Genomic DNA, 17555 nt, shown 5'->3' on the forward strand with positions numbered 1-17555 from the left:
TGGCAGGCACCATAACTGGAGAGGGTGACGAATGTTGCCTACAGAGAAGGCATGCACCTTGACCAGCGCCGTAGCGCGGAGAGGGCAAAAAAAACCCCAGAAGGGGAAAAAAGAACCTGGCAGCGCCGCAGCCGGGGAGCGCGACACCATGCCGCCTATGGAAGGGGGGCATGTATACAGGCAGCACTCTGAGATGAGGCTGCAGCGTCCTGCGCAGCCCACAAGTCATATATATAATAAAAAAAAAAAAAATATTTAACACACAGCCTCACTGAGGCAGATGCCACCTACAGGGCACAGATCCACCCATACAGGCCCATCCTCTGTGGGCGGGGGAACCTCCAGGCGGGAAAAATTCGCGCCTGGAGAAGTTCCAGCCCCCTCCAACAGAGGCCTGAATTTTTGCGGCCTAGTAGGCCGTGAAGCTGGGGCCTAAATTTTTAGCGGCGCCCGGCGAACCGGGGCCGCACAGTATTTAAAGTAGCGGCCGGGCCTACGGAGCGGCACATACCGGCCGCGGGTGCCCACCCCGCGGGCCGGAAGAGCCGGGGCCTAAATTTTTAGCGGCGCCCGGCTGACCGGGGCCGCAAGTACTTAAAGTACCAGCCGGGCCTACGGAGCGGCACATACCGGCCGCGGGTGCCCACCCCGCGAGCCGGGGACCCGGATAGAGCGGGATCGTCTTGAAGTGGAACACAAGACTTCGGCGCCCGGCCGACCGGAAGGTTCCGACGGTCGGCCGGGGCTGTTGAAGCGCTCCTTTGCAGGCCGCGGTGCCCACCCAGGTGTCCGGAAGTCAGGACCCTGCACCCGGCAGCCATTTTACCCCTGGAGCGGGCCCCTGGCCTAGAACAGCGCTCCATATGATTTCACCCCTGCCGGCAGCTACAACCACCTTTCCCCTGGACCGGTGCCCGTGAGAGCAGGGAGGGTCAGTGGCAGCAAGGCGCGGGCCCTCTGGCCCTGAAGTAGTGGCCGGTAAGAGGGAGGGGGACCCTGAGACCGGGTCTGTGAGGGTGGGACGCCTGCATGACCCCTCCGTCAGGGGCAGCTAGGTGCGGACCTCCGCAGCTCCCTAGGCATTCCTCTTGTAGGAACAAGGGTGCCAATGTCCTGGAGGCCAGGAGAGAGGGAGCAGATGTCGCCCTGCGGCAGCCCAGGGCCAGCCTAGGTCTAGCAGGGACAGAAGGGTCCATAGGCCCAGTATAGGGTCAGGCACGCAGGAGACCGAGGGGGGGGGGGGGGGGGGGGGGGGGGACGTAGGGCTGGAGAAGCCAATCTCTCACCATAGCCGTCTTCACCCTCGGTCCGTTCCAGCAGGGTCGCCCCTTCAGCTACTGGCACCGTAGTGGCAGGACGCCGGGGGAGGGACTTGGCGTGCGGGCGGCCCTTGCGCTGGCGGGATGCAGGGGAGCTGGGCTGCCCTGGTCCACCTTGCCTTCTGTGGGGGAGGCAGCAGTGCGGGTGACCGGCACTGGCGCAGCTCAACCCCGGGAGAACAGAGAGGACTAGTGCGTCTCTGTTATCCCTGATGATCTGGAACAAAAAGAAAATAAAACAAAGTAAAAATCTAAAATTGAAACAAGGAGAAACCAGCCCTGCAGAGCAGGGAGTGTCTTGCCTCCTTGGACACTAAGCAAAAACTGGCAGTCTCTCTCTCCAGGCTGAGGGTATAGCTGTGGAGGAGGGGCTTAACAGTCTTCACTTAGTGTCACGCCTCCTAGGGAGATGAGCTATACCCAAGGTCTTCTGTGTCCCTCAAGGAAATTGGGCGAGAAAGATAGATTCTCACCGATCCCTTTTCTTTTCCTTTTGGTTCCTTTTCTTTAAGCGCTTTAAATCTTCTGGTTCTGTGCCTTATTTCATGGGATTTACCATACGCGTTTCAGAGTATACTACGACTCCTTCTCCACTATGTCCTAATAAATATATCGTTATACCAAAACTCTCCATGTGTAGCCCAGGTGTTGGTGTGCCCTACTACTGTATATTTCTTGTTCAAAATTTTAGAGGATTGGGTGAATCCTTTTGTAGGAGCACCCATTCCATCCTTGACTAGTAGGTGAGCCCTCTCTAATTTATACTTTTTATGTATTATTCCTGCTGGAAGTTTACAAATACATTGGCAGCAGTCTGCAGTAAGGGTACTGCTGGGTTTTACCAGTAGCGGATGTGTCTGACTGTCCAATCAGTGCTGCTGGTGTCAGACTGTGCAGGGACACACCCCCAACTGGTAACACCCATCTGTACCTTTACTGCAAGCTGCTGGCATTTCATTCATAACTTCTAGTAGAAATAAAGGAATGACACAACATAAAGTCATAATAGATGCTCCAGAATTGTTATTACATGGGGAATGCAAGTAGTTACTAAACCAGACCTGTCAGGAGAGGGGACGGGTCCTCTTTAAGTTGACAGATCTGCTTCTAAATAAATTAGGTTACAATTTTATTCTGTTCCCTAAAAAGGGGTTGTCTCACTTCCATTTATGACATTTACCATGTAGAATAAGTTAATAGAAGGCACTTACTAATGTATTGTCATTGTCCATATTGCCTCTTTTGCTGGCAGGATTCATTTTTCCATCACATTATACACGGCTTATATCCTGGGGTTACGACCACACTGCAATCCAGCAGCGGTGGTCGTGCTTGAACACTATAGGAAAAACCACCAGCCTATGCACACTTCTATGGTCCCAGCCACTGTAGAGGCCAGCACTTTATCCTATAGCGTGCAAGCATGGCCGCCGCTGCTGGATTGCAGGGTGGTTGTGACCCCTAGAAACGAGCAGTGTATAATGCGATGGAATTGAGCCAGCAAAGGAGGCGATGGACAATCAGAATACATTATACATCCTAAAGTGAGCCATTTTGCGCCCACCTGCGGCTCTGCTGACGGATTTGGTCGAGTTCAAAGACAGTGTATGGCCGGTTGGAACGATGAGCTGGTAGCCCAGGAAAATTTGGGATGGTTAATATTTCTCTAAGGAACAAAAAAAAAAAGAAGACGCATGAACAACGATCTATACTGACTGTATAAAATACAGAAAAAAAAAATGGAGACTTACGAGCCGGGCACCAGCATGTCCACCGTGCGGTCACAGGACAGGCATTGAAATCTTCTTAGCAGCTGCCTGGATGTAAAGATAGAAGCAGATCATTCTTCTGTAACACTCAGATACCACCTCCAATGTTATACCAGAGCACGGTAATGGGTAATGTCACCTGTACGCCATGTCACACAGAGTGGACTTTCCACTGGAATTCTGGGCTTTTTATGTTAAAGAAAACGTCAAACATTCACTTCCCTACTGGTCTCCACCCTTTACGAGATCCCATACTGCAAAAACCTGTCTGAAACCTAACCAGCAGCCATCATGTCCTGCACAGCACGGGAATAGAAGTGTCCCCCGTGCAGCCACAAACCACACTGCACAACTGCGGCAAGTCACAGGAGGTGAAACGTATGGTTTTGCTGCAGAGCAAAAAGATGATACGGCATGTGTGAATGCACCCTTATGATGTCTAAAGTGATCACTGGGGTTTCATTTTAATAAGCACAGGAAAAACCGCTCAGACCGTTAAAAAAATACATAAAAGAAATAAAACTTCAAGGGAAAAAACTGCAACCAAAAGTTTTAGTAAATAAATCTCTGCTCTGTAATCCAGACACAATGCGCCGCTGCCCTCTGCTGGCAGCTTCATGTCACTCTTCTGTCCTGCTCAATCAAATGTCACCCAATAAGTTTATTCAAACGGATTAAAATCGGATATGCATTTCCGACACAGAAATAGGAGGTTGTAAGGGTACTTTCACACTAACGTTTTTCTTTTCCTGCACTGAGTTCCGTCCTAGGGGCTCAATACCGGAAAATAACTGATCAGTTTTATCCTCATGCATTCTGAATGGAGAGCAATCAGGATGTCTTCAGTTCAGTAACTGAACAGCGTTTTGGAGGGAGGAAATACAGCAGAATGCTGCGGTATTATCTTTGTCCAAAATTCCGGATAAATACAAACTGAAAAGAATGGCGTGGTATTAAACAAAATTCCGGATCAGTTGCTGGAATGCCGGATCCGGCATTAATTTACATTGAAATGTATTAGTGCCGGATCCGGCATTAAAAATACTCCAGAACGGGACCACTGAAGTCGACAGAGGTCACCCATCGGTAACCGCTATGGGAGTTCCAAAGTAATAAATGAAGTGCATGCTGTGCTTGCGCTGTGTGCTCTCCTTCATTTTGGGGGCCCCCAGAGGTGGGACCCGCATCTGTGTGACACTGATGGCATATAGCGATATGACATCAATGTCCCAGATGGGCCAACCCCTTTAATGGATTCTCCTCTTAGTGTCAGCAACTATTGTGGCCACAGTCCCCCACTGCAAGCCAAGATTTCCATCAAGTGCCAGGCACAACGCCCCATAGATTTCCATGCCACCCACTGCAAACCAAAATGCCAGCTCATTTCCACTTGCAATGTCCCTCATGTGCTAGAAGAAACAATCAATGCTTACCCTGCCCCCCACTGCATTGCTCCTCACCCTAAAGTGCTATGTTACCTAATTGATGTGGTAAGTTACCAGTAAGGCTCACCATCTGTCCACCTACGACGGTCACTTACTTGCGGATACCAGCAGCCTCGTCGGCCTCATACTGCGGCGGATGTTCCTCCAGCTGTCGGTGAAGGTCTCGCCAGCATTGTTCCAAGATGTTCTTCAGTGGTTCAAGTTCCACGCTGTCCAACTGTAAATCATGACATCAGGTCAGAATTGAGGAACTCAGCCTCAGTCCTTGTTCTCAAGGCTACAAGGCCACAACCTGGTGATATCACAGTGCGCAATGCATGGTTTTCCATAAGACTGCCGCAAATAAGCCTACTGAAAGAGGTCAATGAACAATTTGAACTCTGCTACATCTGTAGATATAAACGCAGCTGCTTACAAGCCAGGGTCGTTGGGCAACCTCACAAAAAGGAACGGCACTGACCAGTCTGCTGGATGAATAGAAGTTTCTAGTGATTTTTCTTGACTAATAGAAATCAGGGCTGGGCAGCGGGGTATCCTCAGGGACTGCATAGTTTGCAATAGTACCCCAGCCCCATCTGCATGGACTGATCAGCCTTACGGGTACGTTCACAGAAGGTTTGCTGTGGTTCCGACGCAAAACTGCAACCAAAAAATGCACCTATTACATGTAGTTTTTGCCGCAGAAAAGCCATCAGACACCACCCTTGTCATCACAAATGCTGAAATCTGCTGGGGAGAACAGCAGCATAAAATTCACATGCCGCAGATTTCCAAACTGCACCGCAAGTCAATTTACACCGCATTTTGTACGCAGTGCGTGTAGGAGATTTCTAAAAATCTAACTCGTATCACTGGAATTGTACGAAGCTGCAAATCAGTGACAGCAAATCTGCAGCATTCGAGTCACATGTTAACCCAGCCTTAGGGCTTGTTCACATGACCGTATGTGTTTTGCGGTCCGCAAAAAATACGGATGACATCTGTGTGCATTCCGTATTTTGCGGAACGGAACAGCTGGCCCCTAATAGAACAGTACTATCCTTGTCCGTAATGTGGACAATAATAGGACATGGTCTATTTTTTGGGCGGAACAGAAATACGGACATACGGAATGCACACGGAGTACCTTCCGCTTTTTTGTGGACCCATTGAAACGAATGGTTCCGTATACGGTCTGCAAAAAAACCCGAATGGACACGGAAAGAAAATACATTCATGTGCATGAGCCCTGATGCAACAGCACTCTGCAAAATATTATGTTCTATGTTGTGTTTTCAGACATGGCGACGTGCGCCTGCGCACTGGGATGTGCTGACTGACCCCCTTTTTTTCTTTGCGACACTGCTGGGATATGCCATGTCTGATAGCTGTTGCCCCCCTTCAATTGATAAAAGGTGCCGCCGACAAGCGATTAAGTAGCACAGTGGTTTTCTAGTGCCAGTGCAACTCCATTCTAGCAATTGCCAGGAGTCGATTCCCCTTTGATAGAAACATAGAATGTGTCGGCAGATAAGAACCATTTGGCTCATCTAGTCTGCCCAATATATCTGAATACTATGGATAGCCCCTGGCCCTATCTTATATGAAGGATGGCCTTATGCCTATCCCATGCATGCTTAAACTCCTCCACTGTATTTGCAGCTGCCACTTCTGCAGGAAGGCTATTCCATGCATCCACTACTCTCTCAGTAAAGTAATACTTCCTGATATTACTTTTAAACCTTTGCCCCTCTAATTTAAAACTATGGTCTCTTGTAGCAGTTTTTCTTCTTTTAAATATTCTCTCCTCTTTTACCTTATTGATTCCCTTTATGTATTTAAAAGTTTCTATCATATCCCCTCTGTCTCGTCTTTCTTCCAAGCTATACATGTTAAAGGGATTCTGTCACCAGGTTTCACCCCTGTCAGCTAAACATATGCTGATGTTCAGGGCCTCATCAGGATTCCTAATGTGGGCTTCTAAATGTGATCCGTAGCCTTATTTTGCTAAAAAACTGGTTTTACTAACCTGTCACTCAAAGAAATAAGGTGCCCAAGGGGATGTCAAGGGATGCAAGGTGCCGGCCGCACCCACCGTCGTTCGTGCCCAGCGCCGCCTTTCCAGACTTCTGCACCGCCTCCTAATCCTCTGTGCCGGCTCTCGCTCTCCCTCCCTCCCCCCTCCTCCTGCTGTAAGATATCGCGCGTGCGCACAGGGTTCTGAGAGGCTGGCACCAGAGTGCAGGTTATACCTGGGTTGAGCGAAGTGCCGGCGCATGCGCACTTCGCTTTAAGAAGCCAAATCGAGAAGTCCGCACGGGCGCATCAGGCAGAGCCCTGTGCGCACGCGCAAGATCTTACAGCAGGAGGAGGGAGGAGGGCGGATGGAGGGAGAGCGAGAGGTGGCACAGAGGATTAGGAGGCGGTGCAGAAGTCTGGAAAGGCGGCGCTGGGCACGAACCGCGGTGGGTGCGGCCGGCACCTTGCATCCCCTTGGGCACCTTATTTCTTTGAGTGACAGGTTAGTAAAACCTGTTTTTTAGCAAAATAAGGCTACGGATCACATTTAGAAGCACACATTAGGAATCCTGATGAGGCCCTGAACATCAGCATATGTTTAGCTGACAGGGGTGAAACCTGGTGACAGAATCCCTTTAAGGTCCTTTAATCTTTCCTGGTAAGTTTTATCCTGCAATCCATGTACCAGTTTAGTAGCTCTTCTCTGAACTCTCTCCAAAGTATCAATATCCTTCTGGAGATATGGTCTCCAGTACTGAGCACAATACTCCACATGAGGTCTCACTAGTGCTCTGTAGAGCGGCATGAGCGCCTCCCTCTTTCTACTGGTAATTCCTCTTGCTATACACCCAAGCATTCTGCTAGCATTTCCTGCTGCTCTATGACATTGTCTGCCTACCTTTAAGTCTTCTGAAATAATGACCCCTAAATCCCTTTCCTCAGATACTGAGGTTAGGACTGTATCACTGATTTTATATTCTGCTCTTGGGTTTTTACACCCCAGGTGCATTATCTTGCACTTATCAACATTATATTTTAGTTGCCAGATTTTTGACCATTCCTCTAGTTTTCCTAAATCCTTTTCCATTTGGTGTATCTCTCCAGGAACAGCAACCCTGTTACAAATCTTTGTGTCATCAGCAAAAAGACACACCTTACCATCGAGGCCTTCTGCAATTTCGCTGATAAAGATATTAAACAATATGGGTCCCAGAACAGATCCCTGAGGTACCCCACTGGTAACAAGACTATGGTCTGAATATACTCCATTGACTACAACCCTCTGTTGTCTGTCCCTCAGCCACTGCCTAATCCATTCAACAATATGGGAGTCCAAGCCCAAAGACTGCAATTTATTGATAAGCCTTCTCTGTGGGACAGTATCAAAAGCCTTACTAAAGTCTAGATAAGCGATGTCTACTGCACCTCCTCCATCTATTGTTTTAGTCACCCAATCAAAAAAATCAATAAGATAAGATGAGTTTGACATGATCTCCCTGAAGTAAACCCATGCTGTTTTTCATCTTTCAATCCATGGGATTTTAGATGTTCCACAATCCTCTCCTTTGGAAAGTATGGTTTCCATTAATTTCCCCACTATTGATGTCAGGCTTACTGGCCTATAGTTGCCCGATTCCTCCCTACTACCTTTCTTGGGAATGGGCACAACATTTGCTCATTTCCAATCTTCTGGGACGACTCCTGTTGCCAGTGATTGGTTAAATAAATCTGTTAATGGTTTTGCTAGTTCACCGCTGAGCTCTTTTAATAGCTTTGGGTGTATCCCATCAGGCCCCTATGACTTATTTGTATTAATTTCAGACAGCTGACTTAGAACCTCTTCCTCTGTAAAGACACATGCATCAAAAGATTCATTAGTCTTCTTTCCTAACTGAGGTCCTTTTCCTTCATTTTCCTTTGTAAAAACTGAACAGAAGTATTCATTGAGGCAGTCAGCTAGTTCTTTATCTTCTTCCATATACCTTCCTTCTTTTGTTTTTAAATTTGGTAATTCCTTGTTTTAGTTTCCATTTATGAATCTGAAGAATGTCTTATCGCCTTTTTTCCCTGATTGAGCTAATTTCTCTTCTGCCTGTGCTTTAGAAGCTCTTATAACTTGTTTGACCTCTCTCTGCCTAATCTTATAAATTTGCCTGTCATCCTCGTTTTTTTTTTATAATTCCTAAATGCTATCTTTTTGTTTTTAATGATTTTGTCCTCCACTTCTGCTGAGTACCACAGTGGTCTCTTCCTTTTTTTGCTTTTACTGACAAGCCTAATGCAATTTTCTGTTGCCTTCCATAGTGCCACTTTTAAGTAGTCCCATTTCTACTGGACTCCAATGAATCTGATAGGGACTCGTATACCACTAATCTAATTTTAGAAAAGTCAGTTTTTCTAAAATCTAAAACTTTTGTTTTTGTGTGGTGTGACTCAGTCACTGTACTTATAGTAAACCACACTGACACTCCCAGTGATATGCCATCCTTATTTATGCGGAGAGTATTCTGGTTGTTAGAGAATAATTATTAGATTGGTGCGGGTCCCAGCAGAAGGACCCCCACCAATCACGAGAATGGGGGCCACGTACCCCCTGCAGCTTCTCTGAAAAGAACACAGAAGCCGGTTGCACATGTGTGTGGCCGTTCCATTCATTTGTATAGGAGTTACGGAGATAGCCGAGTACAGCGCTCCACTATCCCCGGAATTCCCATAGAAATTAATTGGGTGGCCGCATGCATGCCCAACCAGACGCTCTGTTAATTTCTGGGGACTACAGGTGGGATACTGGCCCCCATTCTCGTGTTACCTATTGCTGGGACCCCCACCGATCTAATAGTTATCCACTATCCTAACAACTATCCTGTTCTCCCTTAACTGCTTGAAGCCTTCATCCTGGTGAGCATGTGATTGGTCACATTATAAGTGGGATTCCAGTATCGGGAGGTTACTGCTTGCTCTAACTAAACCCAGCATAGCCCTAGCAGTGCATATATAAAACTGTATAAAAAGTTACAAAAAATAAAAATAAAAAAATGTAAAAATATCCCAACTCAAGAAACCAATTCCCCAATGTGAATAATTCTCATACCACTAGCCAGGGCCAATTACCCAAAATTGGATATGTAAAAATATTACAATTTTAACAGTAGGCAATAACAAATGCAAATAAAAAAAGTTTATTATAGTTATATTATCAGAGAAAAAAAAAATAACCAAAAAAATGTACAAAACCATTTTTTTTTTTTTTTTTACTATTTGTCAATTTCTAAGCCTAAAAACTGTAACCAAAAGTTATTTCTATGAAGAGAAATATGAATTATTCCCCCCAAAATGGCTTTACAAAAAAAATCACGTCTACGCCCCAACAAATAAAAAAGTTACAGCCATTAAACTAAAAAGTGGCTAAATTGTGTCTGGTCCTGAAGCGGGTAAATGTAACACAGCCCACCCCAAGGCTATGCCAGGAAAACCTGACCCTGCTCACTTTATTCTGCATCTCCAGACTGATTTTCTCCAGTAGTCTCTGCCAGTCTTGCTCCTGGGCGCTCATTTTGCCAAGCAGCTCCTGTATCATTCTGCTCAGATGTTCTGTGGTGGCATCAAATTGTGTGCGGCTCACTTTCCTTTCCAGCGCACTCTTGTCTGCTTCCTGTCCAGCCATGGCAAAGAATAGTCCACATCATGGTAAATCACAGGTATCAGAGCAAAGTAAGAGAGAAAGGTAGGTAAAGCATCAAACTACTGTCAGCAGGCATGAAAGGATATACCAGCAGCGCAGATCTAAGGCTCGCCATACATATAACTATTGGCTGACCGCCTGGTCAGTGGACAGTAATCTCTCCCGATCCTCCCGTACATATGCATGCTTGGCTGAACAGGCATAGGTAATGAATGGGGACAACGTCGCTGCTTGCACTAGCAATTGGAAATAGACAGAATAGGTAACACAAGATGGAGTTACATCAGCTACATCCTCACCGCGTCAATCTCTGGTCCAATGTGCTCTGCATCTAGTTTGTTCTTGGTAAGATCCTCCACCGTCTGGTAAAGGACCTGCAGGAAGCGTGAAGGATACAGCAATGACTGAGCAATGATTAAAGTGACGCCCCATCATGGAGCCACTTCAAAGAGGGAATTAAGGAATTCTATTAATTAGCAATTTCCTAGGAAAAGCATCTTGGAGAAAAGTGCATCCTGTGAAAGAGTATCTGATAGCTCCTGGTCATGCCTGTAACGCAGTGCCTGGCACTTTTTATGGGATTTTCCAGTCCCTTAAAAGGGGTTCTCCGGGCTTTTAATATTGATGACCTATCTTCAGGTTAGGTCATCAATATCAGATCGGAGGGGGTTCGACACCCGGCACCCCTGCCGATCAGCTGTATGAAAGGAAGGCTGCGAGAAGTGCCGTCTCCTGTCTCTCTCCCTGCTTGCTGCTGCTATGTCTATGGCAAGCAGGAAGAGAGAAGGGAGACGGCACACGTGGGCCTTCCCTTCATACAGCTGATCGGCAGGGGTGCCGGGTGTCGGACCGCCAACGATCGCATATTGATGGCCTAGGATAAGTCATCAGTATTAAAAGCCCGGAGAGTCCCTTTAAAATGATAGAACAGACCAACAATTTAGATCAGTGGGGGGTCCGATTTCTGCCCCCCCCCCCCCACCCGGCAATTAGCTGTTGAAGAGCCCGCAATGCTCCAGTGATTGTCAGTCACCAACGTCCCTCCTTTCCTGAAGTCTATACAGATTAAGGGGGTCATTTCTTAAAGCATATATGCCACTTTTTAGTGTATTTAAGGTGCAGATTTTGTTGCAAAATCTGTGCCTTTTTCACCACATATGCCACTTACTCCTTTTTTTGCCAGTTCAGAGAAAAGGAGGCATGGTATGGGTGGAGAAGGGGCAAGGTATGGGTGGAGAAGGGGGCATGCCCATCTGATTCATCATTTTCTACGCCTGTTTTTGTCATAGATTTGAGCAAGTAGCGTCTAAATCGCTGGTCTTAGTAAACGTCCCCCTATCTAGGTATGTTTTATGCCAGTGTTCCTCAACTCCAGTCCTCAGGGACCACCTACCGGTCATGATTTGAGAATATCCCACAGAATGAATACCTGAGGCAAGTCCTGATGCACTGACACTAATTGTATCATCTGCTCAGTACTAAGGAAATCCTAAAAACATGGCCGGCAGGTGGGCCCTGAGGACTGGAGTTGAGGAACCTTGTTTTATGCCTAAGACCCTCCACCATTTTTGTAGCCTGCCTCTGCACCCATTCCATTTTATCTACTAATAATGAGGACCTATCCCAAGGATGTCATCAATTTTAAAGGAGTTGTCCCATTAAGACAACATATCTATATTCAGTATAGGGGAGAAATGTCTGATCAGCGGGGGCCCTGACCTCTGGGGCCCATGTACCCCTGCTTGTCATGCATAAGCGCTGCCGCTCCAATCAGCTCTATGGTGCTGCTAGTGACAGCCGCGCCCTTGTTTTCTGCTATATCCGGCATTCTCATAGAACCGAACAGGGTGGCGAACACACAGCAACTTAAACGGAGAGCATGGGTGCCCCACCGATCAGACAGTCACTTATCCTGAGGATAGGGGATCAGGCGTCTTAATAGGGCAACCACCTTTAAAGAACTAGAATGTTCCCTGTAGCTGCCCCGTCCTGGTTAGCTCTCCATATATTATGGCTCCAGGGTGATGTTTAGGGGGACGTATGAAGAACTAGAATAACATGGGTGGTCAAGGCTCTCACATCAATGTGTTGTTGCTTCTGTTGAAGGTCCTGAATTAAAGATCCCATTGTTTGGGTCAGGCGTTCACACTCCTTCTGCAGCTGCGCCATTCTTTTCTGGTTGTGACCCATCAGTTCTCCTTCCTCAAAGAGGAAAATGAATTGTTAGAAAGACTGAAAAACCAACAAACACCAGGAACCAACATGGTTGAGACAAACGGGAATTGTCTTGTAACAAACAAAAAGCTATTTCACCCTTGGGGTCCATTCACACGTCCGCAAGATGGGTCCGCATACGTGCCGCAATTTTGCAGAACGGGTGCGGACCCATTCATTTTCAATGGGGCCGGAAAAGATGCGGACAGCACACTGTTCCGACAGCACTTCTGTTCCGCGGCCCCGCAAAAAATAGAACATGTCCTATTCTTGTCTGCAGACACAGACAAGAAAAGGCATTTGTATTATAGTGTCGGCCATGTGCAGTCCGCAAAATGCAGAACGCACATGGCCGGTGTCCATGTTTTGCGGATAGCAAAACACTTGCGGACGTGTGAATGGATCCTTAAAGGGGTTTTCCAGGATTATGACCCTTTTTAACTATAGCCGTCAGAGCATGTGGTATCTAATGAAAAAAACTCTACTCATCTGCTCCCCGCTGCTGCGTTCTATCACCTTGGCTCCGGTCAGCAATCTTCTGGTCTCCAGCATAGGTTGGGGTCATAGTGCAGCCAATGACTGGCCTCAGTGTTGTGCTATTTACCCCAAGCAGCTCCATCTTGTGACCACTATGAATGGAGAGGTGGTAGCACATGTCCTCTTCATTCACTTCTATGGCAATTCTGAATGGTTACTTGGCGCACACCCACCTCTCCATTCACAGTCGGCAGGAGGCGGGACCTCATTTCAAATGTTAAAATGGGAATACCCCTTTAAGCGAGACCAAGTCAGATATACCTCACTGAAATTGGGGGAAGGGGGGGGGGTGTCTTACGTGTCTGGGTCATAAATGTGTGGGATGAGAACACCACATCCAATCTGTTTCATACTTTGACTTCTACTGCTGAAGTCCACCAACCTGATCTTGCGGCTGTAGAGACTCATCAGCCACCGTCTCCTCCATGACGGCTCTTTCCAGCTTCCCTCTTTCACGCAGTTCCTTCAGCTCTTTTTCAATGTCTTGGATGGTAGCACTTGAGTAGAAGATTAGGAAACAATCAGAATTTAATCTACAGTCAGGTTGTCACTTCTTTTCTGCAACATATGTGGCCTCCAATTCCTCCTGTTCTCCATAATTTTGTCACATCTTCATCACTTTCTCTCTCCTTTTCCTTCACACACAGTCAGTCACACTGAATATCATGCTTATGCTCATGCACCACTTTTACACATATGGACGCGTTACTAAAAGTGTAGGGGACTTCATAGTTGTACCAAGCCCAGCTCAGTTATCAACGTTTTCCAACGCTACTTTCTACTTTTCTGTCCTTGCTTTGTTTTTTGCATGCGTCCAACTGCTGTATCCAGTGCATGCTGCATTGTGCAAGAAATGCTGCACCGTTCATAAAACGCGCCAACGTGGATAAACCTCCCTCAGGGTCCTCACCGTCATGTTTGCTCTCGTTCTTTCCCCCAACCACCCTTACTTACTTGAGGCTGGTTTCCTCCAACGTCTGGCCATGTTGTGAGGTTCTGAACGGGTCCACTGATCTCTGCAGCTGGTCCGACTGGCAGCCAAAGAAGCATACGAGAAAAAAGGAGGGTTTACAAAACGGCAAGTTCAGACTTGGGGACTGCAAATGACAGTACAACACGAGTGGATGGGCTTTTGAAAACGCAATGCACACACTGCGGATTTCCAAACCTGAAGCATGCTCATAACGTGGCAGAGATGGGATGGATTTTCACTGTGGACCATTTCAATGTATAGGGGTTAAGTATGCGGTGAATCGGTATAAAATCCACAAGTCATGCAGATTTTTGCTGTGGAATTACTGCAGCATAAGACCAGGCTGAAGGCTGGGTGGCGTAAAACTAATTGGAAGTGCATACCACTGAACGAAGGCCAAAAGGGCACTCTTGTGGTCACCATCGGCATAATGGGAGCCTATGGGTCCATTTAACATTTGCACAGAGAGCTTTCCTGGCGCAACCGGTAAACATACACTGCAGATGCAGCATTAAAAGAACCTAAGGCCCCTTTTACACAAATGACACGAATTGTGTCAGGATGCGTTCAGCGAAACGTGCACCATTTCGCTAACAAGTTCAGTCACTTTTGTCCGCGACTGCGTCCAGCGTTTCAGTTGTTCCCGTGCGGATGCAATTCATTTTGATGTGTTTTTTCACACGCATGAAAAAAAACTAAAAAAACCACAGAAGATTGACAAACATCTACTAGCAGCCATTAGTGAAAAACGCATTACATCCGGATGCAATGCGTTTTTCACGGAAGCCCCATTTATTTCTATGGGGCCAGGGCTGCGTGAAAAACGCAGAATATAGAACCTGCTGCGATTTTTCCTGTAACGCAGAGATGATGTGTGAAAAACAACATGTACACAGACACATTGAAATGAATGGGTCAGGATTTAGAGCGGGTGCTATGCATTGGCTTCACGCATTGTGCCCGCGCGGAAACCTCGCTTGTGTGAAAGGGGCCTAAGAAGATTCTGCTTTGCTGAAAGCACCGTCTAACCCAGTCCTGAAGTGCCAGGCGCTAAAGCTGACCATAGCATTAGGAACAGCCAGAAGGAGGTTGATCCAGTCACGAACATACCATGGCAAATTAGGGACATGGTAGAAAAAGACCAAACAACATAGAAAGGGCGACTGATCAGCCATAATCGGCAGATCATGCCACACATGTCTTTAATGTAATGTTTATGGCCACGTGTGGCCTCAATGATCACTATATGCCCTCAGTAGGCATGGACACCTCAGCATTAAAGGGAACCTGTCACCAGGATTTTGTGTATAGAGCTGGGGACATGGGCTGCTAGATGGCCACTAGCTCATCTGCAATACCCAGTCCCCATAGCTCTGTGTGCTTTTATTGTGCTAAAAAACAGTTTTGAACAATATGCAAATGACCTGATATGAGTCCTGTAGCCGGAGATGAGTCAAGCGTCAAGGAGCCCAGCACCGCCCCGCGTCCTCCGAATCTCCTCCTTGCTGGCTGACGTCACAGAGCTGGAGCGCCGAAATCTCGCGATGCACGAGCTAGCGTATGCGCAGTGTCGGCATCATGTTCATTCCCTGTACTGGCATCAGCACAGGGAACGAACTACGCATGCGCTAGCTCGCGCATCGCGAGATTTCGGCGCTCCAGCTCTGTGACGTCAGCCAGTAAGGAGGAGATTCGGAGGACGCGGGGCGGTGCTGGGCTCCTTGACGATTGACTCATCTCCGGCTACAGGACTCCTATCAGGTCATTTGCATATTGTTCAAAACTGTTTTTTCTCGCCCATATTCCTTGGGGGACACAGGAAACCATGGGTATAGCTCTGCTCCCTAGGAGGCGTGACACTAAGTGAAAGCTGTAAGCCCCTCCTCCATCAGCTATACCCCTCAGCCTGGAGAAGAGACTGCCAGTTTTTGCTTAGTGTCCAAGGAGGCAAGACACCCCCTGCTTATGCAGGGTTGTTTTCCTATAATTTTTTATTTTTTGCGTTATTTGTTGTTTTAATTCGATTTTTTTCTACTTACAGGGACAACAGAGGCGCATTAGACCCCTCTGTTTCTCCCGGGGTTGAGTTGCGCCAGTGCCGGTAATTCCGCACTGCCGCCTCCCCCACAGAAGACAAGGTGGACCAGGGCAGCCTCGCTCCCCTGCGTCCCGCCAGCTCAAGGGTCGCCCGCACGCCAAGTCCCTCCCCCGGCTTCCTGCCACTGCGGTGCCAGTAGCTGAAGGGGCGACCCTGCTGGATGGATTGAGGGCGAAGACAGCGTATGGTGAGAGTGGCTGCTCCAGCCTCCCCTTCCTTCCCACTGCTGCTACATCGAGCCCCCCCGCCCCCCCCCCCCCCCCCGGGCATATCTTACCGGCACCTTACCGGGTATCATTTGGGGGGGACTTTGTCAGGGCAAAAAAATTCACTTTATTAGCGGCAGGGCACGAACTCATGCCTTCAGGGACGGCTGTAGGCTGGGGCCGTCTGCCACATCAGGCGCGGCGGGGGGGGGGGGGCGTTTTTCCTTGGCACGAACAGGCGCCATAGCTGGCCGGCACTCATCCAATCTTGGGGGTTAAAATCATTTTGCCGCGCGCGCGCGGTTTTGCGTCTCTTCAGCGCGGCAAGGGGTGGGCGGAGCTTCATAGCGCTCCGCTACTTCCGGTTTCGTCGGGCTCCACATCGCATACTGCGTGGAATCCTCTCTACGTCCGATCCTGAAGCTGTTCATCCCCGTGCCGGCTGCCTCTCCTCCACAGCCTCCTTCAGTCTGCTTCCCTTGCTGCTGCCGCTTGCAGGGTCTGGTAGGACTGTTAACCCCCTCCGTGCCAGTACTGTTGTTGGGTGTAATCTCCGTTCCTTTTGCCCTGGGGTCTCCCATAAGGCAACATTTTTTTTTTTTTTTTTTTTTTTTTTTTTTTCCACCATGTCAGACCCTTCTGCAGCTGCCAAGCCTTGGTACCATGCCTGTACTGCTTGTAGGGAACCCTTTCCCCGGGGGCAGTCTGATCCGCACTGTCCTGCATGCCGAGCTCCACCGCAGCCTCAGTCGCCCGCTGTGTCGCTCCCTGCTTCCTCTGACCCGCCTGACTGGGCTAGATCCCTGTCCCAGGCCGTGGAAAGCCTCACTCATGTCGTGGGCCGCCTAATAGACAGGCCACCTACCCCGCAGGACGCTACTTTTACTGTCGCGCCCTCCGGGTCCACCGCTTCTGCCGCTGCAGCGGGTTCACTCCCTCTTAGTGACCCCTCCCGAGCTAGGCACTCTCAGAAGCGTCTTAGAGTAGAGCGAGCCTCCTCCTCGGATGCCTCCCTCTCCCCGCCACGCGTGCGCACCCAGACGAGCCTCTCCTCTCCAAAGGATTCGCTCTCTGAAGGTGAATTGGCGGTTTCAGATTTGGAAATGGACTCGGCCCTGCCGTCCAAGCTAGCCTCAGCGATGAGTCAACTCATCTCGGATATTCGTGACACCTTTAAGGTGCAGGATGACCCCCTAGCTCTGACGCAGCTAGCGTCTCCTTTATCAGACCCAGGCAGGCCTCAAAAGTCTTTCCAATCCACTCTGATTTCTCCTCCGTGGTGTCTAAGGCTTGGGCTCGCCCGGACGCCCGTTT

General features: G+C 48.4%; 1 protein-coding gene across 1 annotated transcript in view; it reads right to left on the reverse strand.

The window, feature by feature from the left end:
* The window catches only part of QRICH2 (glutamine rich 2), a 67513-nt gene that overhangs the window by 13501 nt on the left and 36457 nt on the right, over positions 1–17555 (reverse strand). The window contains exons 6-13 of the mRNA XM_040438497.1: positions 13919–13995; positions 13347–13461; positions 12293–12415; positions 10513–10587; positions 10019–10183; positions 4629–4750; positions 3071–3136; positions 2884–2985 (exon numbers count right to left, since the gene is read on the reverse strand). Coding sequence (XP_040294431.1) covers positions 2884–2985; positions 3071–3136; positions 4629–4750; positions 10019–10183; positions 10513–10587; positions 12293–12415; positions 13347–13461; positions 13919–13995 — 845 coding nt within the window. The remainder of the gene's footprint in view (positions 1–2883; positions 2986–3070; positions 3137–4628; positions 4751–10018; positions 10184–10512; positions 10588–12292; positions 12416–13346; positions 13462–13918; positions 13996–17555) is intronic.

Source organism: Bufo bufo, chromosome 6, assembly GCF_905171765.1.
Source record: "Bufo bufo chromosome 6, aBufBuf1.1, whole genome shotgun sequence".
Lineage (NCBI taxonomy): Eukaryota > Metazoa > Chordata > Amphibia > Anura > Bufonidae > Bufo > Bufo bufo.